The 26,748-nt window shown below is 38.8% G+C and overlaps 1 protein-coding gene and 1 pseudogene across 1 annotated transcript in view; one reads left to right on the top strand and one right to left on the bottom strand.

Moving 5' to 3' along the window:
• The window catches only part of RCL1 (RNA terminal phosphate cyclase like 1), a 55,504-nt gene extending 33,732 nt beyond the window's left edge, over positions 1-21,772 (bottom strand). Inside the window, exons 1-3 of the mRNA XM_063080913.1 lie at positions 21,471-21,772; positions 5,270-5,341; positions 2,754-2,929 (exon numbers count right to left, since the gene is read on the bottom strand). Coding sequence (XP_062936983.1) covers positions 2,754-2,929; positions 5,270-5,341; positions 21,471-21,606 — 384 coding nt within the window. The 5' untranslated portion in view covers positions 21,607-21,772. The remainder of the gene's footprint in view (positions 1-2,753; positions 2,930-5,269; positions 5,342-21,470) is intronic.
• A 2,595-nt stretch (positions 21,773-24,367) lies between these two features.
• LOC134365252 (oxidative stress-induced growth inhibitor 2-like) lies at positions 24,368-26,312 on the top strand (annotated as a pseudogene).
• Positions 26,313-26,748: the final 436 nt, after the last annotated feature.

The following is a 26,748-nucleotide window of genomic DNA, read 5'->3' as shown; positions in this document are numbered from 1 at the left end:
TGCTGCTCTCTGTACCCTGGCTGTCCCATCTGCCCCAGCCATGGCTAAATTGGCCCCAGGTGCTGCTGAACCCACAGCTTTGGAAGATACAGGCCAGAAAACCTGGTGGTGTCCACATGGTGTTAAGTCAGGAGGCTTGCAGAATGGAAGAGCTGTGGAAACTCAACTTCAAAGGATGTATGGAAAAGCCTGGGAGTCCAGGAAGAGATTTGTCACAGGGGCAAGTCACCACAGAGAGCCTTCACTAGAGCAATGCTGAGTGGAAATGTGGGGTCGAAGTTGCAGCAGAGAACCCCCATAGGGTCATGCCTACTAGACCTGTGGGAGTGGGTCTGCCATGGAGATCTCAGAATTGTAGAGCTACCAGAGTGGAACACCAGCCTAGGAGAGTTGAAGGATGGGCTGAGCTCAGGTAAGCCACAGGAGTGGGGCTGCCTGAGGACTTAGAGGCCCAAAACTTGTGCCAGTGTGCAGAGGATACCAAACATAGAGTCAAGGGAGATTATTCAACAGCTTTGAGATTTGATGCCTGCCCTGCTAGGTTTTAGACTTGTTTGGGACCTGTTACTCCTTCCTCTTGGCTCATTTGCCCATTTTGGAATGAGAATTTCTGTCTTATGCCTGTCCCTGCATTGTATCTTGGAAGTAGATAACTTGTTTGATTTCATAGATGAGACTTTGGACCTTTGAGCCAAAACAAGTTAGACTTTGGGGACAGAATGAACGTATTTACATGTGAAAAGGACATGAACTTTGGGGGCCAGGGGCAGAATGTTATGGGTTAAATGTGTCCCCCAAAAGTTCATGTATTGGACACTTGATCTCCGTTGTAACCGTGTTAAAAGGGTGGGAAATCCAATTAAGGCATTTGAAACAGGGGGCCTTTAAGAAGTTATTAGATTGTGAGGACTGTGCCCTGGTGAATGGACTGACCCATTCATAGAGCAGTGGGTGAAGAGTCTGATGGCCTTAAAAGTGAGGTTAACTCTCTTGCTTAGCCCACTGTTGCCATGTGAAACCTTGCATTGCTGTAGAGAGTTCCTACACAAAAGAAGGCCCTCATCAGATGTGTTTTCTAAACTTTGGACTTCCCAGCCTCCAAAATTTTAAGAAATAAATTTCAGTCCTTTACAAATCACCAAGTTCTGGGTATTCAGTTACAAGCAACAGAAGCAGACTAATATAGGCCCATTTCCTAGAACCTTCCAGAAAATGTAGGAAAAAAACAATCACTTAAATCAGTTAAAAATTCTAAATAGCTTACACAACATTCCTTTGCAACTAAGAATTTCAGATCATGCGCTATACTTAGCATCCTAGGAAAAGAACTTATGCAGGTGGATTTCCAACTGAGGAATAAGTCTGTTACTACCCAAGAACATACTAACCATGTGTATTAGTCTGTTTCTGTTGCTTATAACAAAATGCCTTGAACTAGGTAATTTGTAAGAAAATGAAATTTATTGCTTACAGTTTCAGAGGCTGAGAAGTCCAAAGTCCAGGGAACACACCTAGTGAAGGTCTTCTTGGTGGTGGCTTTACAGCAACACATGGGTCTCACATGGAAGAAAGTGGCAGAGCAGAGAGAGAGAGACAGCTGCTCATCTGCCTTCCTTTTAAAGCCCTCAGAACCATGCCCAAAACCACCATTAAATCGTTAACCTACTCACCTCTTCAAGGCCCCACCTTTCAATTACCATAATAGGACTTTCCACCCTCAACAATTACAGTGGGAATTAAGCTTCTAATATATGGACTTTGGGGGACACAATTCAATCAATCCACAGCACCATGTTTATACCCTAGTAGGTGTCTCGGTGAATACCAGCTGTCTTCACTTTGGGGCTCACTGCACCACCTAATTGGTCCTCTATGGTTAGGAAAGCTAAACACCACATTTGGCCTCAAAAGCTGCCCATTCATTGGTTGTAGCCTATGTCCATAGTGGTAAAGAAAAGCATGGCTCCTCAGTCAGGACTTCATGGTCATCAGCTTTAAGGCACTTTCTCCAAATAGGAGAGTATTCAAAGTGGGGAATTCTTCTCTCCCTGTGAGATGTCTAAGGCAGGCCTGGACAGGACTTCTCTAAATACATACACACACCCCAAAACCATCCTAGATTGGCACTAAGACAAATGTAGTGATCACAATGACAATTTTAGCTGGATATCAGACCATTCTCCCCAAGACACAGGAAAATTAGCATGTTTAATAAGAAGCTTGCTGGTACCCATAAACTGTCAAAGCTCACACACTCTTTCCCTGCCCCTATGCCCTTTCTCTAAATCTGCAAACTCTTCTCAGAAGAAAGTCCTTGAGTTTACGGTTGAAGCCTGGATAAGTCAAGATTATGGCATTGTCAAGGAGATATTACTTCCTGCCTAAAACTTTGGTCTGTTCTCCTCCAGCCCCAGCTATCAAATGACCTTATGAAAACTCCACTCTCACACACTTCAGCCAACAGAGCCATATTTCATGTCAACTATGCTGAGACTGCAAGCATCTGTTTCGAAAGTGCTTAGACCTAACAATGAAAGGCACCTTGATGACTGTTAACAATCATCCTGAATTTGATGATTACAGTCTTGGTTCATCTGCCTCATGGAGTGATTATCCTCTAAACCTGAAGTTAAAAAGCAAAAGAATTACACTTGAAAATAAAACTGTACTTTTAAATGAACTTTTTTCTCAAAAGCTGGGTTGTGACAATAGACATAACAAAAATATCACCACAGTTTGTTCTCAATACTCACCGAAGGGTCAACCTGGTCATTGGTCACTCCTCGCAGAACTATTTTTAATGGGTGCTTCATAAAAGGAGCCAGGCAAAGAAGACTCTCCAAGTAATAGCCAATGCCACGAAGGACACTACAGTCATGTTCCACAGATCCACCATACAAAAGGCCAGGCTGATAATATAAGGTCGTTCCTTAAACCAGAGGAAAAAGACCCACATTAAGCAGGAAAAAAAACTAAGTGTCACAAGTCAATGAAGGCAGTGAGTCCCAAGGGGAAATCTGACAAGGGCATCCAAGGGAGTTCAAAATGCCATTCCTCAGAGCCCACACTTCACTCCAAAAGCTGACTCACTACTGTCAGGCCCCTGTAACAATAATAAACTGTGAGTGTAACTTAATAAACAGTAATAAATTAGATCCCTCTCTGAGCCATCTGAGCTGCCAAAGTCATGGCAGGGCATAGAGGAGAGATCCTAACAGGCACCCTAGTCTCCCAACAGCACACACACAGACTGTGCTGATTGGGGTGGGGGGGAGAGTTACAAATGATGTTCTTAAGGCATCACACCAGCAACCAGCACCCCCTGGGCCCCTTGAAATGAGATTTCTCATAGACCTCACTCACCAAACAAGATGCCTAGAAAAGGCAAATACTTTATGGCACTCAAATGCCATTAACAGTAGCTATTTTAATTTAATATTAATAAATGGAAATATCTAAAATTATTTTATTGCTTTAGTAGAAACTCATTATCTTTATCCACTTTTTTACATATTTATATCACCCAAAAAATTTCTTACTGGGTTTACATATCAGAGGAAAAACAAAGTAAAATATCCTAAACGATTTAGAGGGGTACAAATGTGTGAACAAGGTTATTTCTGCTGCTCAAAATCTTTTGCAATGTCTTCTGATACAATTTACCAAAAATAAATTTTACATTAGAGGAAGGAGATATGTTAGTCACTCAAATGGAAAATAGCTCTGGAAGTTTCATAAAATAAATTTAGGTTTTACTATATTAAAAACCAAAATCTAAACAATCACAATCAGGATCATATTCTGATCAAAATGACTCAACAGTTTTCAAAGGAAAGGCTTCTGGGTCAGTTACTCTAAATAGTATTAAGAGTCACAAACCATCCTTTAGATAAAAAGCTTAAAAAAAAAAAAACCTATATAACCATTAAATCCTTCAATTTTATCTGTTTATACCTATAAATCAACCAAATGAGAAATTGACCAGATCATCAGAATGAAGGCTTCTACTCTGATGGGAGAAAAACAGGATGACAAGGGGTTGGGGAGCAGGATCATGCAAATGTCTTACTCCTCAATACAAATATGACGAGAAAAAATTATCTGTCCCCTGAATAACCAATAAAAGTTGCTGAAACCATCTCCAGCAATTTCAAAGTAAACAAGCCAAGGAAAACTAAGGGAATCATAGCTGGCAAACGACATCTGAACATTTCAAGCCTGAATGAAACCTGTTCTCCGTTAGGTAGGGCTGAATGCAGCTATAGATCTCACATGGCGCAGGACCACGTATGAACCTAAGCTTGTCTTCTTTCTTAAGAGAGCCAATGTATGGGAAAGGTCAGAAATTCCTTTGTAAAATATGTGAGCAAAGGTACAGAGTTCATGGATCAGCCAAAGGATGTTGGCCATCGTCTTTTTGACAGGTAGATAAAAATTCTAATAGCAAAACAAAAACAAAAAAGCTAGGAACAACCTAAATATTTATCAGTAGGGAGAATCTACGCAATGGAACACTATACTACAACCCAAAGAAATACTGAGGTAGACCTGCAAGTGCCGACAGGGAAAGCTATCTGAGACATTTGTGCTTGTGTAAAAATGCTGGCTGCACAACAACATCAAGAGCATGACCCTGTTGATGGTACGAATTACGTAAGTGCACAGAAGCAAATGCTGTGACAGTGGCTACTCCTGGAGAAGGGAGTGAAAGAGAAAACAGGTAAAGGGATTTTCACTTTTTTGTATACATGGATAAACTTATTTTAAGAGAGAAAAATAAAAAATAAAATAGAATTCAGCACATATAGAATTTATTTTAAGAATCTAATGCAGTGACATAATAAGACTTTGAAAAGATTTATGTAAATGTTGGGTATAAAATATGTTTACTGTTTAAAAAAAAAAGAGGTGTTTGCTTGATCTGAAATATTCTCCTAATTTCCTTAAATCAAGTGTATGCCCCTTAACTTGGGAGATTTCATGTACATCTCTGAAAAATTGTATCACATACAGGAAACTGGGTCTATCTAAACACAATATTTTTTTAATGATTCAGAATGATAAGCTTTAATTATAATTTCCATAGTTTCCTTATATAACTCCAAAGGGTACCCCCACAAACATTCTATTTTAATGATGGCTTATATTACACACAATAATTCATAAAGTTTTGAACACAGTATTTATACCATTGAAAAGAGTGAGAAACAGAGGAATGCTTAGTTGGTACATGCAGGTGCTTTCAGGAATGTAGAGAAAAAGAGCTTACCTGTTTGGTTTATTTCAATTCGAGAACCATTAGTTATTTTGTCCAATAGCCTTATGAAGCTGGCTTCAAAATCTGTGCGGAAAAGAGAAAACAGATTGGCTTTATGTTAGGTCACCACTTCTAGCAAGCACCTCTGGTCCAGGTACTGCAATAGAGGGTAGGTTACTTTTTGCATCAAACTTGGGTTTTCCTCTGCAACTGGGTGGGATCACAGATTGAGGAACCTGAAGCAGATGAAAAGCACAGACTAGTACACAGTCATGCACCACATAACGAATTTTCAGTCAACAACAGTGGTCCCATAAGATTATAATGGAGCTAATGCTGGTATAAATAAACCTACAACAAAATATGTTGAGGAGGAGTACCTAGCTTATCTACGGGTGACCGGGTGACCGTCCCAAAGGTGGCTAAGACCTTAACATAGAAAGTCAAGCATCTGACACATTATATCTGAACCCAAGTAAAAGGGGTGTCGTCTACTTTAGAAGTGTTGCATTTTTAAGTGATTCCCACCCATCCCCATGGCAAATAAAAACATTCATTGTTTCCAAGTGAGTAGACATCTTCTGAGAATTGGGTGTTTGTAATTTCTACCTTAATTAATTAATCCCCATGGCAAAACAATAGTTAATAACAGTTAACTAACACTCACTGAGTGCTTACTGAGTGCCAGGCACAATCCCCACCTGTAGTTTAGTTTTCATAACATTGTGGGAGTGGTATTATTCTAATCCCCGTTTAACAGATGAGGAAAGTGAGGCATGGAATGACTAGTAACATAATTAGAGAGCCATGCTCATGCAACTAGCGGTGAGTGTAAATAGGAAAATTCGTTGTTATTCCCTTTCATAACACAATTTTGCACAACAATGAAATCGCCTAATGACGCATTTCTCAGAACTGTCATATACATATCCCACCATTAGGCAATGCATGACTGTATATATATTTAGTAGAACTATTAGAAACAATTCAGCTTTCACATTCCATGAAAAAATGGCAACTTTACCAGCAATCTAATGAGATATTAGTTTCAGCAGCATAAAACCCATAAAAGACCTGTTCTTCTGACCTCAGGAGGGCATACCAGACAAGGGAGAAACAGCAGAAAGTAGAGAAGGGTTTTAAAGCCAAATTCTTTCTTGTTCCAGAATGCTTGAGAAGAGAGATTAAATTGAAGGCCACCGTTTGGTCTCAGAGACCATAAGAGATCACTGTCTCTCCCTTCCAACAAAGTGTCCCTTCTCTCTTCTCCCATCTTACTGTTCTACAACTATCGAACCAGTTCAGCTTTTTATTTCATTAAAAAGGTAGTTGAATGTGCAATATTATTGCCACCTTTTTTCAAATGCATGAAAAAGACTGAAAGAAAAAAAGACCAAATGTCAGTAAATGGGTTTCTCTTGATGATAGAATTTCACATGAATTTAATTTTTTATTAAACGTTTATATTTTATGTTCAAATTTGCTTCAATTCCTTTTATGAACAGACTTATCTAAAAATATAAAAGCTGGTCATTCTTTAAGGAGAGAAAGAAAGAAAGGAAGGGAAGGAAGGAGTGGGGGAGGAAGAGAGGATAGATTTTAAAAGTGAAACTTTGAGAGGAGGAGTGAAGACTCACAGGAGAATATGTCCTCTGGCCTTCCCTGAGCTAATTTTACATTTACACGCACACACACACACATATTCACACACACTTTAGCTCTACCCTCCTTCCCACGAACAACAGGAAGACCAACTCTTCTGCCATTGAATGCATTGTGACTACCAGACAATTTTAGACAGTTCCCACTCCTGTAACAAACCAGCAGAGTTTGCAGGCACAGACCCCAGCAGTTACCTAAACGAATCCCAAAGCGTGAGCAGATCAAATAAGCAATTCCCATCCACCTGGTCTGTTACTTAACGCTGCTGTTCCATAACTCCTATCATAGTAGGGCCTACAATCTGTACAAAGAACACTGGGATAGAAGTCAAAGAAACTCCATTAAATCCTGAAGCAAATAATAATGGCTAATAACAAATGCTGTGTATTGAATGCTTACTTTACTCCATGCATTCTTTCATATAATCCTTGTAACCCTGAAGCATGGAGTGTCACTTCTATTTTATAGAAGGCTGAGACCCAAGAATGCCAACTAGCCTGCCCTGGTCCAATGACCAGCAAGTGGCAGAGTCAGAATTTGAGCTCAAGTCTGTCCTTCTCCAAAGACTGATTTTAACCACACCATGACATTAGTTTGCCTCTTCTCAGTTTAATCCCTTGGAGCCAACCTCTTCCTCTAGAAAATCATTCACCTTTTCAAGTGCAGGCAGTGACCTCATGAAGGATACTGCAGTTACTTTAATTCATCCCTAACCAACATGTTTAAACAAAATTAAAACAGAACCAACTAAATCAGAGAAACTGTACACAGTAAGGGTGCTGCTCACAAAACTTTAGTTTCAGTTCTACATATCTATTGCACGTGTACTAGGCTGTGGTGTAAGTAGCATCATAAAAGTTTGAAAGTTGAACTAGAAATTATTTATATGCTCTTTTTCTATAAAACATTCTGTTTTTAAAAATCAGGTACAATCTCTATCACAATCCCACTCTCTAGTTAGGTTCATAGAAAATGCGAGGTACTCTGCAAAAAAAAAGAAAGACCTTGATTTGCTCAAGCTTTCCAGGTGCCTAATGGGAGAGAGTAACAAGTATTTACAAATAAAGCCTAAGATTAAATCTCATAGCTTTAACAGATTAGGAATGAAAAAAAGAAGAAAGCATGCCTTAGGAAAAAAAAAAATATATATATATATAGATATATATATATATATTTTTTTTTTTGCAATACACAGGGGCTCATAAGCATGAATACAGTTAGAAACAGGCCAGCAGGAACATGAGTAGAAGGAGAATGGGCATAAAGAGATCTTCAGGGATTACCATCCCTGGTCACAGCAAACATGCACTTCAGAAGCAGTAGTTCAGAGAACCAGACTCCGAGCTAGTTCCAGAGTCCTGGCAACAATGAAGATACAGCTCCATCACCTGGTAAAATAAAGATCTCAAGTTCACCTAAGACTGAAGTCCCCAAATTTCATTAAGCCAAGATGTGTAGAATCCCTTGCCCATTCACCTCCCACATATCCTTTCTGACTCCTCCTCTTTGAGACTGCTCCTGGGGGTACAAAAGTGCAGATACCTAAAACCTTTAGGGGAACAGTTCCCCCCAAAAGCACAATTTTACTACCTTGTTTAGGAATACATAATTAGGTTACAAAACTATAAAGAGAAACAAAGTAAACGCCATAATGGTCAGAGTAGTGACTCATGGTAGGTTGCTGAGAATGGTAAGAGGTGCGCAAATGTTGGCAAGGTTCTATTTCTTGACCTGGATGAGGGTCACACAGATGTTCATTTTACATTCCCTTCACCACTACTTTTATGTCATGCATTTCTTATGTTCTTATATGTCACATTTTAAGCAAAATTTTAACCGTTGAGACCATCGATCTCGGGATTCCTTAAATACCACCTCCCATACCTAGTCCCCTCTCACTCTCTGACCCTGGAATAATTTCCCAAATAAGTAAGCTCATCATTTCTCCGAAGTGTCTATGTGTGTCCTATAAGACAGTGGCAGTCATCAGCCTGACCCAGTCCTCACTAAAAAAGGTAAAAGCACGTCTCAGGGAAGTGGAGTGGGTGAAGGAATACAATTTCTAAAGATCTGTACTTTAAAAATATGGAACAAATTTTAATAAACAGTACTGTATTTAATTGAATAAATTTCAGTTTATAGTACTCTAACTCAACTTAAATGTCTACAAATACTGGGCTGGTTAGATAAATTATGGCATATCCACATGAGAGTACTTCAAAAAGTTCATGGAAGAATAGAATTACAAGACAATATGAATCTTTCCATGAGCTTTTTGAAGTACCCTTGTATATCAGAATATTCTACAGCCATATAATTAATGAGATTTTTTATATACTTATGAGTCATCTCCAAGATATAATGAGTGAAGAAAAGTAAGATGTAGATGACCATTTGTGAAAGAAGAAAACATATATATTTGCTTGTTTATGAAACAAAACAGTCCTGAAAGAAACCCAAGTAACACTGGTTGCTTCCACAGGGAGGAGGAATTGGGAGAGAGACAGGGAGACAGACAGACTTTATGAACCCTTTTCTTCCCTTTGAATTTCTTGCCATGTGCATGTATTTTTTAAAGTATGTAAAATTTAAATTAAAAAAACACAAATAAGGGTACTGCAACACAATTTAAATAGCCAACAAAATTGCTTTCATTAAACAGCCTGTGATAGATCTTTACAATATTATGCAGCCATTAAAAAGGTGGATTTATTTAATTACATGAGGAAATGTTTACACTAAATTAAGAGAAAAGTTAAAAAGTAATATATACAATGTGATTTCAACTTCTTTAGAGAATAACTGGAAGACAATAAATTGCTAACAAGCAAAATTAGGAGTTATTATTTTCCTCATTAAATCCAAAAAGGTAGAAATTACAAACACATTCCCAATTCTCAGAATAAGTTAAAAGATGTCCACTCACTTGGAAACAATGAATGTTTTTATTTATTTATATATATATATAAAAAATAATATACGTGATTAAGAAAGTATATTTTAATTTGAAGAAACATAAACATCTTTCCTATTAACAGGTTAAGAAAAAAATTGCAGAACATAATAAAATGTCACATGAAAATATAAACTTCATCAAAATATATGGGAGTCTACCCCCCCAAAATTGCCACTCTATCTTAGTAATCAAGGAAGAAAAAAAAAAAAGCAAGAGAAAATGAACTGAGTTTAGAAATGGAACAAAATTAAAAGCCAGAAAGTAAAGGAAAATGATAATCCCAAAAGAAGAGATGAACAACAAAAAAACCATAACTGGTTGAGCCTACCAGTAAAAGACAGAAAAATTTTTTTAAAAAAAGTTAATTCATTGAGAAAACGCAATACGAATCATTGGCCTGGTTTACTTCATTTATTTGTAAAGGGAAATAAAATGAATTAATAAAATAAGAAATCAAAAAATAATATAATTTATCAAAATTAAGAGATTCTACAAAACTATTCTCCATTATTTACTGATTTGGCATTAAGATAGACAGCTATGTAAAAAAATGACAAAATAAGGGCCGACCCGTGGCTCACTTGGAAGAGTGTGGTGCTGATAACACCAAGGCCATGGGTTCAGATCCCTATATAGGGATGGCTGGTTAGCTCACTTGGGAGAGCATGGTACTGACACCACCAAGTCAAGGGTCAAGATCCCCTTGCTTGTCACCTTTTCAAAGAAAAAAAAAAGAGACAAAATAAAACAGATAAAACAAACAAAAAGACACAAAAAGGTAGACCTAAAACAAAGGAAAGGAGAAAATTTATCAAGCAATAAACAGAAAAAAGCATTAATGAGGTTGCTGGAAAATTATTTTTCAAACATTCAAAGAAAAAACTAACTCTTATGTTTCACATTCCAAAGTACAAAAAAGAATGTATAAAATGGCTATTGCAGAACAGTTAAGAACACCACTAAAAAAAAATTTTAATTACAAGCTAATTTCATTTAATAAGGACAGATGAAAATCCTAAATAACATCTTAGAAAAGAGACCATGACACATTTTTTTAGACTATCCACTATGATTAAGAAGGGTGCACCCCAAGAATGGGCTGCAGTTAAAGCATAAGGAAAGCTACAACACAATTAAATACAATACTAAATATATAAACAGGAGGAAATATCAAGTAACTAGCTTAACTACTATTGAAAAAGCATGTGATAAAATTTGATATTTTCAATAAAATTTTGTTTTAAAAGGTACAACAAATGAGTTTATTAAGTGACATAAAGTTTATATTTAAAAACAGACACCTTTGTGGAGAATATCTTCATGGCCTCGGCAAAAGCAAAGATTTCTTCAAAAGGATACAGAAAGATTTGTAAATTGGACACTGAAAGTAGGAACTATTGTTTATTGCCAGAAACTATATTAAGACTGTAAAAAGTTACAGAGTGGAACAAGATATTTGCCATACTTATACCAGAATATATCAACAACTCAACAAATCAGCAACAAAAAGACAGCCAAACTCAGACAAAAATAAGCAAAAGATCTCAGCAAAAGAGGATATCCAATTGACTAGTACATCAAAGAAAAGGTGCTCAATCTCATTAGTATAGGAAAATGCAAATTAAACTAAAGTGAAGCACTGTTACAGCCCTACAAAGTTGGCTAAGACTGGCTGGTTAGCTCAGGTGGTTAAAGCACAATGTTATAACACCAAAGTCAAGGGTTTGGAATCCCATACTGGTCAGCAGGAAAAAAAAAAAAAAAATTCTAAACAGACTGACAATACCAAGCACTGTAAAGGATATGGAGTAAATGGGACTCTATATAATATTGGTGGGAGTGCAAATTGTACAACCACTTTGGAAAACTGAATATACCCACACCCTATGATCCAGTATACATGCAATAGAAATGCAAACATATGTGCTCCAAAAGACTGTACAAGAATATTCTTTGTATCATTGTTTGCAGTAGCTAGAAACTGGAAACAATCCAGATGTGTATCAAAAGTAGACTAGATAAAATGTGGTATATTAATTAAACAGAACACCATGAGGTAGCAAAGAAAATTGACAAAAGACTGCTGGTACAATACAGATGAATCTCACAATACAGTACAGAGCTAAAAAAAAAAAAAAAAAGCAGATACACACACAAAAATACATACTATATGATTCCACTTATATAAATTATAGGTAATATTTCAGAAATAGAACCAATGGTGTTAAAAGTCAGTTTAATGCTTACTCTGGGGTGGGAGGGAATGGTGCACCATCTGGGAGCAAGCATGAGAGGGTTGCTGGTCATGTTCTCTTTCTTCATATGGATAATGGCTAAATGGGTATGTCCATTTAGTAATAATTCATGAAGCTGTACATTATGGCTTATGTACTTTTCTTAATGTATGGTATACTTTAGTAAAAGTTTATTTTAAAAAATGAAAAGCAAAGTTCAAAGAAAAAAATGCCTTCAAAAACAGGAAAAGAGCAAAGAAATCCAAATAACCTCTTCAACATCACAATACTGCAAATGCCATTAAAGATGTCTCAAGAAAGAAAGAAAAAAAAGCAAGAGAATATGTCAACACAAGGAAGAAATATGAATTAAGGAAAAGGCTGCCTTAGCAATTAAGCAAGAAGATTTTATATATTTTGATTTGATCCCACACTCCCATTTTTTTTTTAAGTATAGTCTTGGACCCAGATATTTCACATCTAGGACTATATCCTATGGAAATAGAAGTATGCTAGGATAAATGTACAAAAACTTTACTGCTGCTTTATTTATAATAACAACATTAAAGATTACCTAAGTATCTTAAGTTAAGGGAATCGTCAAATAAATTGATATATCCATATTATGGTATACTCTGTAGTCACTAAAAAACATGTTAGAAAACTCATGTACTGCCATGGAAAAATGTCCACAAAGATTTGTTAAACTAAAAAAGCAAGATGCGGAATTAAAAGATGTGTACATACAGAAAAAGATCTGGAATCTTGGGATTATGACTGGTAAGGGAAACAGGGAGAATTCTATGGTCAAGAGCAATAAGGGATGCAACCTGCCTGAATTCCTTTAAATTTTGAATCATAAGAGTTGTTTCCCCAAACAAACATGTACTACTTTTATACTATGATAATGAAACCAAAAACTTTTTTCCCATACCTTCAAAATTTCCTATATATGTTGCCTTGCTTCTATAAAAATCTGTAAAAAATAAAAATAAAAAAGGACAACTTAATTCTCTGATTTATGCTGCTTTTATTACCTTTCCAGTTTCCTATTAATATCCAAAGTCTTCAGTCCTACTCCTTCATGAATGTATTGGGAGGAGGTAATCTCTCTCTAACCCTATTTCACTAGAACATTTTCTCCACCTCAGAAAACTACTAGAGACAGAGGGGACATCATATAATAACAGAGTCAATCCACTAAGAAAATGTAGCAATCCTAAATGCACCAAACAACAAAGCAGCAAAATATAGAAAGGAAAAATTCAAAGAACTGAAAGGTGAAAGACAAATCCACAATTAATGATGGAGATCTCAACACCCTGTCTCAATAATCAATAGAACAACCAGACAGGAAATTAGCAAGGACACAGAAGAATTCAACAACACCATCAACCAACAGGACCTAATCAACATTTATAGAGCACTCCACCCAACAGCATCAGAACATACATTCATTCTAAATGTCCATGCAACCTATACCAAGAAAGACCACAACTTGGGCCATAAGAGAAACCTCAACAAATTTAAAAGAAGTGAAATCATACATAGAATGTTCTCTGACATAGCAGAATCAAATTAAAATCAGTAACAGAAAGATAACAGGAAATATCCAAACACTTGGAAACTAAACAACACACCTATAAATAATCCATGGGTCAAGGAGAAAGTCTCAAAGGAAATTAAAAAATACATTGAAATGAAAAGAAAATAAAAATATGACATAGCAAAATTTATGCAACACAGCTAAAGCAGTGTCAAGAGGGAAGTTTATTGTATTAAATGTATACATTAGCAAAGAAAGAAAGTTTCCAATAAGCTCCACCTCAAGAATTTAGAAAAAGAAAAGGAAAATAAACCCAAAGCAAATGAAGGAAGAAAATAAAGATAGGAACAGAAATAAATGAAATTGGAAACAGAAAAGCAAAATAGAACAATCAATGAAAGAAACAACTGGTTCTTTAAAGAGATTGACAAATCTCAAGCAAGACTGATGTGAGTGAGGAGAAGAGAGAAAGAAAGGAGATACAATTATCAATATCAGGAATGAAACTGGGGATATCACTGCAGATCCTGCAGACATTGAAAGGAATATAAGGGATACTATGAACTCTATACACAAAAACTCAACAAGTTAGATGAAATGGATCACTTCTTCAAAAAACACAAACTACCATAACTCATACAATATGAAATATAGTATGAATAGCCTACAAATATTCAGGAAACTGAATGCATAATTTTAATATTCACAAAAAGGAAACATCTAGGCCCGTGTGGTTTCACTGAAGAATTCTACCAAACATTTAAAGAAGAATTGAAAACAAATCTACACAATCACTTCCAGAAAAACAGAGAAGGAAATACTTTCCATCTCATTTTAAACTGGTATTACCCTGATACCAAAACTAGACCAAACCAATACCAAAAAACAAACAAACAAAAAAACTACAGACCAATATTGCTCATGAACACACATGCAAAAATTCTTTAAAAATTAGCAAATAAAACATATAAAAAGAACTGTAAACCTTGACCAAGCAGAATCTATTCCAGGAATGCAAGGCTGGTTCAATATTCAAAACCAACTAGCGCAATACACTACATTAACAGGCTAAAGAAGAAAAATCACGTGATCACATCAACTGGTGCAGAAAAGGATTTGATAAAATATAATATTCATTCATGATTTTAAAAAAAATTTAGAGGGAACTTCCTCAACTTAATGAAAAGCATCTACATAAAATATAAAGTTAACACACTTAGGGAGATGCTTTCTGCTGAAAATTGAAAACAAGGCAAGATTTTTTTCTCTCAGCACTCTTACTTAACATAGTGCTAGAAATTCTAGACAAGGCAGTAAGGCAGAAGAAGAAAATAAAAGGTATACATATCAGAAATGAAGAAATAAAACCATTCCTATTTGCAGATGATATGACTGTCAACATAGAAAATCCCAAAGAATCCACAAAAAACAAAATAAAACAAAGAAAACTCCTAGAATAAGTAAATTCAGCAAAGTTGCAGGATACAAGGTAAACATACAAAATAAAAATCAATTGTCTTTCTACCTACTGACAATGAACACATGGAAACCAAAATTTAAACTACGATACCATTTACAACTGCTCCAAAAAAATGACATATTTAGATGTAAATCTAACAAAATGTATATAGGATTTATGTGCTGAAAACTATATTACAGTGATAAAAGAAATAAAAAAAAGATTTAGGTAAGTGGAGAGACAGACCATGTTCATGAATTAGAAGTTTCAACATAATAAAGGTGCCAATTCTCCTCAAATTGATGTATAGGTTTAACACAGTCCTTGTCCAAGCTTTTTTTGTCTAATACAAGATTATTCGAAAATTTATACTGAAAGGCAAAGGAACTAGAATACTTAAAGTGATTTTGAAAAATAAAATTGTGGAAATCAGTCTATCCAATTTTAAGACTTACTATATAGCTACAGTAATCAGGCTGTGTGATATTGGTAGAGGGACAGACACACAAATCAATGGAAGAGAATGAAGAACCCAGAAAGAGACTCACACAAATATGCCCAACTGATTTTTTACAAAGGTGCAAATGCAATTAAATGGAAGAACTACAGCTATTTCAACAAATGGTGCTGGAGCAATTGGACCCCATAAGCAAAAAAAAAAAAAAAAAAAAAAGACCCTCTATGTAAGTCTTACACCTTATACAAAAATTAACTTAAATGTAAAACTATTACAACCTTAGGAAAAAAATAGTAGAAAATCTTCTACTATGTCTCTAGGGCTAGGCAAACATTTCTTAGACTTGACACCAAAAATGCAGCCATAAAAGGAAAAATTGATAAGTTGTAAATCATTAAAATTAATCTTTTCCTTTCAAGCAACCATAATAAGAGAATAAAAACACAAGTTACAGAGTAGGAGAGAATATTAACAAGCACACATCTGCAAAAGGACTAGAATTTGTGAAGAACTCTCAAAACTCAACAGAAACACAAACAATTCTATTAGAAAGTGGACAAAAGACATGAAAAGACATTTCACTAAAGATATCATTAGTCATTTGGAATATACAAATTAAAACCACAATGAGACATCATTACACACCTATCAGAATGACTAAAATTAAAAGTAGTAACAATACTAAATGCTGATGATGTACAGAAACTGAATCACTCATACATTGCTGGTATTACTATAAAATGGTACAGCACACTGGAAAACAGTTTGGCAATTTTTAAAAAAATGAAACATGCAACTACCACGCAACCCAACTATTGCACTCCTGGGCATTTATCCCAGAGAAGGGAAGACATAAAAATCTGTACACAAATTTTTATAGAAGACTTATTCAGAATAGCCCCAAACTGAAAATAACCCATGTGTTTTTCAACAGGTGAATGGTTAAAACACAGTGGTAGTTTCATACCATTGAATGCTACCCAGCAATGAAAAGGAACAAACTTGATTTAAAAAACAACTTGGATAATCTCCAGAGAACAGAGAACAGATTTGTGGCTGCTAAGTCCTAAAGAGGGGTGGGGGAAGGAGGAAAGTCGTGTTGGCTATAAAGGGCAATTGAGGAATGCTTGTAGTGATGAAAATGTTCTGTACCTTCACTTCTGTATCAATGTTAACATCCTAGTAGTGATATTATACTACAGTTTTCCCAGATAGTACCATTGGGGGAAACTGGATAAAGTGCAGACAAAATGTCTCTGCATTATTTATTACAACTACACGTGAATTTACAATTATCATAAAATGAAAAGTTTCATTTAGAAAAAAAACAGTAGATAGTTCCATCTGGAATAGCATTTTACAGCTTCCAAACAATACTAGATCTGAAAATAAGCCATTCTTGGCATTTGTCCTTAAAAGAAAATTCTTGTTTTGGGCAGCCAAAAATCACTTAGAAGCATACTTTATCAGTCAATAGAGGCACCAAAGTGTAGGTCCCTAATCAACAAGACAATATTTAATCAGCACTTATCATTAGCATAGTAATCTAGCACTCCCTAAATCCAGCTGTCTCTCAACAATTCTGAGTCACAAACCATACAGAAATAAAATATAGCTACATTCTCCTTTCAGAAGATCAATTTATGAACAGCCAGATTTATCCCCCAAACAATGCATCAGTTTACCAAAAGATATTACACCTTCAAAGAACCTCTATAGAGCATGTTTCCTCAGCACATTTTAAAGGATTCTTTTGATAAAAACTCCACTTAGCTCTTCTTTTTCAGAATCTCATCTGCTTAAGCCATGTGCAGTACTCCCATGGGACCAAATAACTCCTCTCTTTAATTTTACAGGGGAAGACAGTCAGGCTCAGTTATGTGACTTGCTCAGGAACCCAGGTAGTGGCAGTCCTGTCTCCTAACTCCTATATCAACCAGTGCTCTTGCTCAAGTACGTCATATTCTGCTACTCTCACTTTAAACAATTACCATTCTCATGAAATTTTTTTCCATTTAGACCTCACATTACACAGAAATTGTTAAATTAACTGAATCCTGCAAGACACAGACCTCGTGAAATCCAGAGATAGAGGTACTTTTGAACAACTGTTTTATAGTACTAATGAAAAACACCCAAGTTTATCATGCAGTTAAACAGGGGGCGGGGGAATGGACGGACAGATCACACACACACACACACACACACACGCACGCACGCACGCACGCACGCACGCACGCACGCACGCACGCGCCCTCCAGGCTGGAGCTGGGTATATTCTCTTCCCAGCTGTCAGTCAGTGGACCTTCAACTTCACCAGCTATTTCACTTAACTATGTTTTGGCTTTTTTACCTTCAGTAAAACAGCACCACCAACAAAAAATACTTACTTCCTCCTCACTGAAGAGTACAATGAGACAATATTATCATTCATGTTCTTCCAGAATGAAGCATAAATTACACATGTGGCTGTGTAAAAACCATTTCAGATCATCCTTCTTTGGGGTTCAAATTCTTCTCATTTACAACCCCTCTGCATTGGAAGGGAACAGTTTTATGCGAGATTAACTGATTTGCCTGAAGTCACATCCACTTCTGAGTCCTTGTGCAGTTTTCTTGGCACCACATGCTGCTATTTCTAATCAGGAGAGATATGGGGGGGGGGGGGACTTAATTATTTAAAGTCCAGTAGGCCAGGGGTTTTCAATATCAACACTACTGACATTTTGAACAGAATACTTCTTTGTTATGGGGGGCTGTCTATGCACTGCAGAAAATTTAGCAGCATCCTTAGGCTCTACCCACTAGATGCCAGTAGCACATCCCCTTGAAGTTGTAACAACCAAAAAATAACTCCTAACACTGCTAAATGTCCTATAGGGAGCAAAACTGTCCCTGGTTAAGAATCACTGCACTATATATATAAAACACACAAGTATTTGAAGATAGTCACCTAAAAGGAAAGCTTTAGACTGAAAAGAGAAGATAAACAGAAGGCAAAATTCTCTTTAAATATTTGAAAAGTTTCTATGGAGAAGCAGGAACAGATTTGGGATACCAGGGAGCAGAACTATAACCAATGGATAGAAGCTACATAATAATAAAACCAGCTAACATTTATTCTTCATATGTGCCAGGCACTGTTTAATACACTTCTAAGTATTATTTCATTTAGTCCTCACTATAACCTTATGAGGTCAATAACACTGGCCCCACTTAACAGATGAAAAAAATAAGGCTTAAAAATGTTAAAAAATTTGCCAAAGGTCAAAGGACTAATAGTAAAAGGCAGAATCAGGGGTCAAACCAAGGTCTAACACTGAGCCCAATCCCTTAACCACCCTGCTACTATGACCATGACAGATTAAGGATTTTATCTCAATGAAATTTAAAAAATAAAAAACTTTTGGAATTAAGAACTGTTTCTTCCACCTACAGTGATTCTCGCAGCCACCATCTCAATTCTGTCTGCACAAATCAGAAGATCCAGAAAGCCTCCCTTCATAACTTCCAGGGAAGTCTGCTCTGAACTCGCTGAGCCGCTGTGTAACACTCAGCTCTTCTACTTCAAGTTACTCAAGCTACTTCTCTCTTTCTACTTAGATGGCAAGCTTTTTGAAAGCAGGAGCTACCGACTTCTCACATTTATATCCCCCACCAAGTTTTGCATACACTATGGCTAATTAACTTTTTCTGATTGAACATTCCTGAGGCAGGAGGCCTCCCATACCATCCTCACCCTCCAAAGCCCAAACCATGAAGGATGTTTAGACTAGGACCTTCAGATGTGATTCCTGTATTTGCACTGAAGATTTTATTGGATATGCTCTAAGTTTTTCTTTCAACTCTCAGAATCTGAGTCAGGAAGAGGCAGAAAGGGATAGATGACTGGTAATACAGCCCATTGGTTACATCTTCAATCTAGCTACCAAGGACTTGCTTGACTATTAACACAAATCATGTGTCAGAGGCTCCATGTATTTATGTGTGTGTAAGTATATACACCTACACATGTATATACACCTACACATGTATATACACATACAAGTGCCTGTCTATAAATGCATGTCTGTACAGGTTCCTTGTATGTATGTCAGTTCCTTCTATAAGAAATTAAGCAGACAAACATCTACAAGGTTTCTGAGGCCCTGAAGCAAGCACAAGGAGGTCTAAATTAGGGGTCTCTTTTTTGCCCTGGTATACTAATAAGGTAAGACAATAAGGCCCTACAGTAGTGCTCCCCATAAAATACCATTACATCTGTCAACCAGTACCACCTCCCCGAGCACCAGAATCTGACACCTCTTCATGAAACTGCCAAGTGGCCAAGTCCTGTTCTTGGAAGAAATGGGAGCTTGTATGTGTGTGGCATTGAAGAGATGCTCCAAACAGTGGAGGAGGGGAGAGAGAGAAGCATCCTTTGGGACGTTAGATTGAAGTCCACCAGTCAAGAGACAAACTCTGAACTGAATCTTATAGTCACTATATTTTTGTTAGAAAGCTCAGGTCACCAGGCTATGGTACTTCCATTCCTCTTAAAAAAAGAAAAGTGTTCTTAGAAAGTAGATGCCCTTCTTCTTACCATATCCATCTAGTGACAAGTCCTCCAGATTAATCTGGGGGTGAAGGGGAGATGTGGCCGAGAAAGCCACAGAACAGACCAATCAAGCAATCACTTTGTCCAAGGGCCAGACTCAAAATGAGGGGAACAGATGTTGAGCAGAAGAGCATTGGCATAAACCATTTAGAGATCTCTCTTTAACTCCCTCTGTTTCTGGGCAGTAGACACAGGGCAGGAACTGTGCGTGCAAGCTTTTTCTACTATCACTAGGTTTCTCACCACCACTGTACAAGGGTCTTCTGGTTCTTTCCTTCCTAACCTTCTACATCCATCAGTGACATGTCATCTCCTGCCCCTTATGTGCAACCACTCACCATTCAAGAGAGGCAGAGATGTAACTGTCTAGAAAATGCGTTTCAGACAGACGACAAAATGGGATGGCCGTGCAAAATTAAACACGACCCAGGAAGCTTCCAGGACCAACCACAAACCCTCTCTTTCAATTTACATAGTTTTTTCTCTTTTCTTTAACTGATTCTCCCAATTTGGGATAACCAGACAGAAGCTTTTAAACGCATGTGTCTTATTCCAGGGGACCAGCTGAAAACCGGCGCCATTTAACGGACAAGGGTTTAAATGGGGCCTATTTTTAACCTATCTACCTTTGTAGGGCAAAAGTGAGCTTGGAAGCCTGTAGTTCAGCGCTTGTCACCAACGCTTTTCTAAACTCAAGGCAATTAGGCTCATGACTCAAAAATTTATCTCAAAGCTCTTGTCCTGCACGCATCAATCACAGCTAAGGGTGAAAACAAACAGAATTTTAAAAAATTCTTTCATCTACACCCAAGGAGAAGTGTGAAGGCAGCCGAGAAATCATGGCGACAGGGACTGCCGGGCAACTGCTTCTGAGACCAGCGTTGGGACAGGGCAGGGCACCAACCAGTGGTACTTTGCTATACAAATGTCTTTCCATCGGCTCATTCACCACATTTCGGTCCAACAAACTGTTTTCCTATTTTGAGAGGTTTATGGAGAGACCAAGAGCAACTGAAGGGAAGAGAGGGGGCGATGCGTGGTACGTGTAGCAACACGTAAAGCTGGGAAACGTGTAGCTGTTTACTACCAGCGTCCCGGAGGCGCGGAGCTCGGAGCGCAGCTGAGCGCTCCCCTCCGGGCGCGACCCCGCCTCCCCTTCCGCTCCCCGCTCTCAGCTGCGGGGGCGACGCGCCCCTCGCGCCCGCGGAACCCTGAGGCCCCCTGCGCGTCAGCCCTCAGGGCATCAGCTCCGTCTCCCCTAGGCCCCCGCGCCCACGCCGCGCGCCGCCCGCCCCAAGTTACCTCGGAGGCCCGGGTTGTCGTCTCTGGCCCGAATCTTTCGGATTTTAACCGGGCGCCCGCTCAGGGTGGACAAGACCAGACGCTGGCGCAAGAAGTTGCACCCCGCGTAGCTGAGCGAGTGCGTCTGGGTCGCCATGTGCACGCCCTCCGCACAGGCGCGGGCGGCCCGGGCGCGGCGACTTCGGACAGGCACGGGGGTCGCGACCCTGACGGCGGCGGCGACAGCGGCGGTGGCGGCCCTAGCTGCCTCCTGCAGCCCCGCAGACCCCGGAGTGTCCACGTGGTTTGGAACAGGAAGACAGAGAGACAAGACACCGGGTCAGAGGGGAGCCGGGCGGAGCCAGTGGCCACCTCCCCGCCTCCCCGCCCGGCTGGGGGCGGTCCCTGCGCCGGGCCGCGCCGCTATTGGCTCTCGCAGGATCAGGGAGGTGCCCGCGCCACGCCACCATTGGCCCGCGCTGGAGCTGGGCGGTGTCCAGGCCGTGCTGCCATTGGCCCGTAGTGGAGCTGGGCGGTGCCCGGGCCCCGGCAACAGCGCGCGGCGGGAGGGAGCGCGGGAGGGCTGCCAGGGAACCGAGGCCAGGCAGTCGCTTGTTGGGGCAGTCTCCTCAGGATCCCTCCGGGCCTGGTGGCAAAGGGAGGAGGCAGACTGGGGTTGGACGCCTACTACGTGCGGGGTACTTAGCGTCACCTCAGGGATGAGGATGGCAAGAACTTCCCCGCCTTTTTCTTAGTAGGTGAGAAAGCATCCGTGGGCTTACCCTGTTGCAGGCACTGTGCTGAGCGCGCTGCCGACCCGTCCCCTCGCTCCCTGCTGGAACCTGGCGAAGTAGTGCCGTTCCCGCGCTATAAACGGGAAAGGACTCGAGGAATATTGCAAAACCGGCAGTAGCAGCCTGTACTGGGACCCGAATCTTCCGATACTAGACTATTGATTATCTCATTATGAGACATCTCACTTCACCTCTGTCTCCTCTGTCCCTTCGTTTATATTCACTGCGCTTCACACCAAGTCAGGCCCTCCTACCTCTCATGCCTCAGGATGGATAGTTGTATAATTTCACACACACACACACACACACACACACACACACACACACACACACACACACACACACACACACACACACACACTGCTTTTCTCTCTTTCCTGTCCTCCTCCAATCTTGCACTCCCAAATCTTCCCGGATAGTCGATTATTTCCACTCTTCTACTCAGAAACCTTCAAAGATGCGCACTTAACTATCAAATGACTACAAACTTAGGAGTTCGATATCATAACGTGAATTTGCAGCCATTCTTGGACAATGTCAGCAAACCATGAGTTCCAGGACACACAGTGGAGGGTCGTGGGTAGTGTCTGAAAGGGGCGGGAGCTAGAATAAGATTAAAGGATGTATCTAGCCTTATGAGGATAACAGCTGGTTATGAGGAACCACTGGGAAAGTCTGAACTCCTATAAGGTGACAGGTTATAAGAGATGTAAGCAGAACTTGATAGAATCAGCCCTGAAGTCCATTGAGGGAGGTGGGTAATTATATTCATGCCATTCCTTGAGATTGTTTTTTAGGGAGCTGACAATGGTCATTTGGGGAGTGTATAAAAATCTCCAGGACTCCTGAGGGCCTCCCCTGAATGCTGTTATGGACAATGCCAAAGCAAGGAGAGGAGCAATGACTGACTGAGTTGATATACAAATGCACCAATTCTCTTATCCCTTGGGTGAGACAGCTCTGAGATGTGGATTCTACAATGTTTCCCCCAGGGTTCCGCAGCAGTGTTAAGCTCCAATTGCCTGCCTGGTAACTTGCTTGATTAAGTACCTTTTACCTGCTTCTTTCCCTTCCCTGTATCACTTCCCAACTCCCTTCTGATATGTCCTGGGATTAACTCCCAAATAAACTACTTGCACTCATATTTTTGCCTCAGGGTCTTCTTCTGGGCAATCTTAAAATAAATCCTGACTTTTAATATTTGAGAATAAAAAAACTATCACTCAAGAATGCTATATTCAACAAAACTATCTTTCAAAAATGAAGGAGAAAGACATTCCCACTGAACAAAAACTGAGAAAATTTGTCACTAGTAGAACTACCCTACAAAAAAATGCTGAAGAGAGTCTTTCAGGTTAAAATAAAAGGACACTAGTCAGAAACTCAAAACCACAGTAATAAAAATAAAGTAATAAAGAACACAAGTAAAAGTAACTGCATAGGTACATATAAATGACATTATTAGTGTTTTGCTTGTGACTTCTCTTTTTTACTCTTATTTAAAAGACAACTGCATACAACATAGTTATGAATCTACGTAGATGGGCACACAATATATAAAGATGTGGTTTGTGATGATAAGAGCATAAGCAGAGGGAAGGAGCAAAAGGCATTAATGGAGGAATTAAGAGGAAAAAGACATAAGATATACAGTTTAGACAACAAATAGCAAAATGGCAGAAGTAAGTCCTTCCTCACTGGTAATTACATTAAATATAAATGGATTACTCTCCAGCTAAACGGCAGAGATTAGCAGAATGGATAAAACACATGATCTACCTATGTGTTGTTTACGAGAGACTTATTTTATATTTAAAGACACAAATAGGTTGAAATTAAAAAGATATTTTATGCAAACAAACAAAAAGAGGTCTTGCTCCACCCCCATCACAGTACCCCGAGATCATCTGCCACTGGAACTGGCCTCCTGGTGGGTGAAGAGCAGAAGCTGCTATCCTGAGGCTCCACAGAGCCCAGACAGACATGGCAACAGTGAGGCACAGGGCACGTTCTCTGGCAGACCCCATGACCCTTGGTGAACAGGTGTCCCAAGCAGGCAGCCCCGCTAGGGGAGGTGGCAGAGGCTGTGCTGGCTGTGCTTGGGCACCCCTCACACAGTGCTCCATGCCCATGTGGTGTTGTTGCTGCTCCCTGGCTGGTCATTTCAGAAACTTTAGTGACATTGAAACTGAAGGAGAGATTTTAAATTCCTTAGTGAAATACTTTGTTGATAATTTGGGACAAAAAGTTAAAGCAAAGCCATTAGTTGAAGAAACACTTTTACTTGAGGTGACTTTGTCTTTCTTTGGAGATAATAGGAAATAGACCCTCAGGGATAAGACTTTCTTATATGTTATCAGGCTATGGACCATATTTATCATCAGAAGAAATACACCCAAATACAATCTTACATAGTGTATTAGTCTGTTTCTGTTGCTTATAACAAAATACATGGAATTGGGTAATTTACAAAGAAAAGAAAATTTATTGATTGCACTTTCTGAGGCTGGGAAGCCCAAAGTCCAGGGAATGCCTTGGTAGTGGTGACAGTGATGGCAGAGTATCACACTGCAAAAATGGTGGAGCAGAGAGAGAGCAAGAGTAACCTCCTCGTTCACTCTCCTTTAAAAGCCCTCAGAACCACACCCCTGACCACCATTATTAATCCATTCACTACAGCATGGTCCTAGAATCTCATCACCTCTTCAAGGCCCCACCTTTCAATTACCATAATAGGATTTCCCACCCTCAACAGTTACAGCAGGGATTAAACCTCAATGAGGTTGGGGAGGCATCCAATCTACAACACATAGTAAATTAGAAGAAGCAAGAAATCTTTCCATGGTTAATCAGGACTTAGAATACTTTTCTAAGGGCCCTGAAGGCTGATCATCCAATCCAGTTGCAGTGCTTTTTGACACATTTTTTCATCCAGATGCTGAGTTTGGAATATGGAAGTGTCCATGTTGATAATCAGCTTTGGAAATTGGATGGAGCTACCTGGACTTAAATTTAAGGATTGGGTGTCTAGCAAATGAAGCAACCTAAAAAGGAGTGGAGTTATGCCAGAGGAAATAGCTTGCTACTATAAATGTTATGTAAAAGTCACGGGTCTTCAGAAGAATTTCAGAGAGAATAATTACATAACCTCTGTATCAAGACCCTACAGAGATCAAGATGATGATGATAGCAAGACAGAGATATTTCTATAATGCATTTACAGATAAAGAAGTCAAACTTTATCAAGAGAAACTGGGAAATCATGGGTGATCAGTGAATAGCAGTCACTGGGTTATCAGTGAATAACCGTCAGTGAATGGTTCTCGTGTTCCCTTCTGTCTCTTTGCTGAGAATGTAGCTCTGGCAACTGGAACATTGGATTCTCTTGCACATCTGGAAACTGAAGAGAAAGATTTTCCTTTTGTGTTTCATTCAATGCCTGAATTTGGAGCGACTATAAGCAAAGGAAAGTAGCAAGGCAAAGTGGATTGAGTGTTAATTGTAGGTTCTGGGCTTGCTGCAGCTGACACAGAACTGTGTCCTTACAACAATAATATCCCTGTGATTTGTGTATTTCACAGAAGAGTAATTGATCCAAGCTTAATTTCCAAACAGATTCCCAAAAAGTTTTATCCTGAATATCATAAAGTCTGTCATGTGATGTGTACTCAGTCTTATTCTATAGACTCAAATCTTTTATCTGATTACACCAGTTTTCCTGAGCACCATGTGCTTTCCTTTACATTGGACATGAAATGCATTCTTCAAAGCATCTCTGGGTTGAAGAAAATGTGTAAGCTCTCTGCAAGAGTACTATTGATAGGCTCTCATCCTTATTTATCTTTTCTGAAGGAACAAGAACTCAAGCTAGCTAATCACATGTAAGGGTAATCCTGTGGAAATAGATGCATATAACTACGAGTGTGCTAAAGAAACCAACTTTTTTGCAGAGACAATTTAGTTTGGTTTTTGAAGGGAGGGGCACTGGGTATTACATGCTGTTTAGCTACAAGACAATAAAAAGCAGCATTTGTTTGTTGAAAGAGGAGGAGGAGATGGGATAGCTTAAAGCGAGTTTACAAGCAATTTAAATGGACAGTTTACCATTAAAGATTTTTAATAGTGGTTTTGCAGTGTACTGGCTTGAATTTTCTGGACTTGAATTAACTGGAAGAGAGCCTCAAGCTATAGTAACTTCATTTTTTAAAGTTACCAGAACTTGGTGTCCTGATTTATACTGTAACGTATCTAAGGGGTCACTGTCAGAGAAGCAGAAACACTGCCAACTTGGAATACTTTAAACTTTCACTTAACTAAAACATTCTTTTCTTCCAAGATTTATTTTTTGTGATCATTTTTGGTTATTTATTAAGTTTGGCTCCAAAATATTATGGATCTATAAAACTCCACAATCGTTATGCCAGAAATCGTCCATTATATATTGGATCACCTTGCTGCTCAAAGGATGGTTCAGGGACCAGAAACTTCATCTGTAGCTTGTTAGA

Source organism: Cynocephalus volans, chromosome 16 (genome assembly GCF_027409185.1).
Source record: "Cynocephalus volans isolate mCynVol1 chromosome 16, mCynVol1.pri, whole genome shotgun sequence".
Classification (NCBI taxonomy): domain Eukaryota; kingdom Metazoa; phylum Chordata; class Mammalia; order Dermoptera; family Cynocephalidae; genus Cynocephalus; species Cynocephalus volans.
The sequence above is the reverse complement of the archived record's forward strand: the minus strand, read 5'-3'. Positions and strand labels throughout refer to the sequence as shown.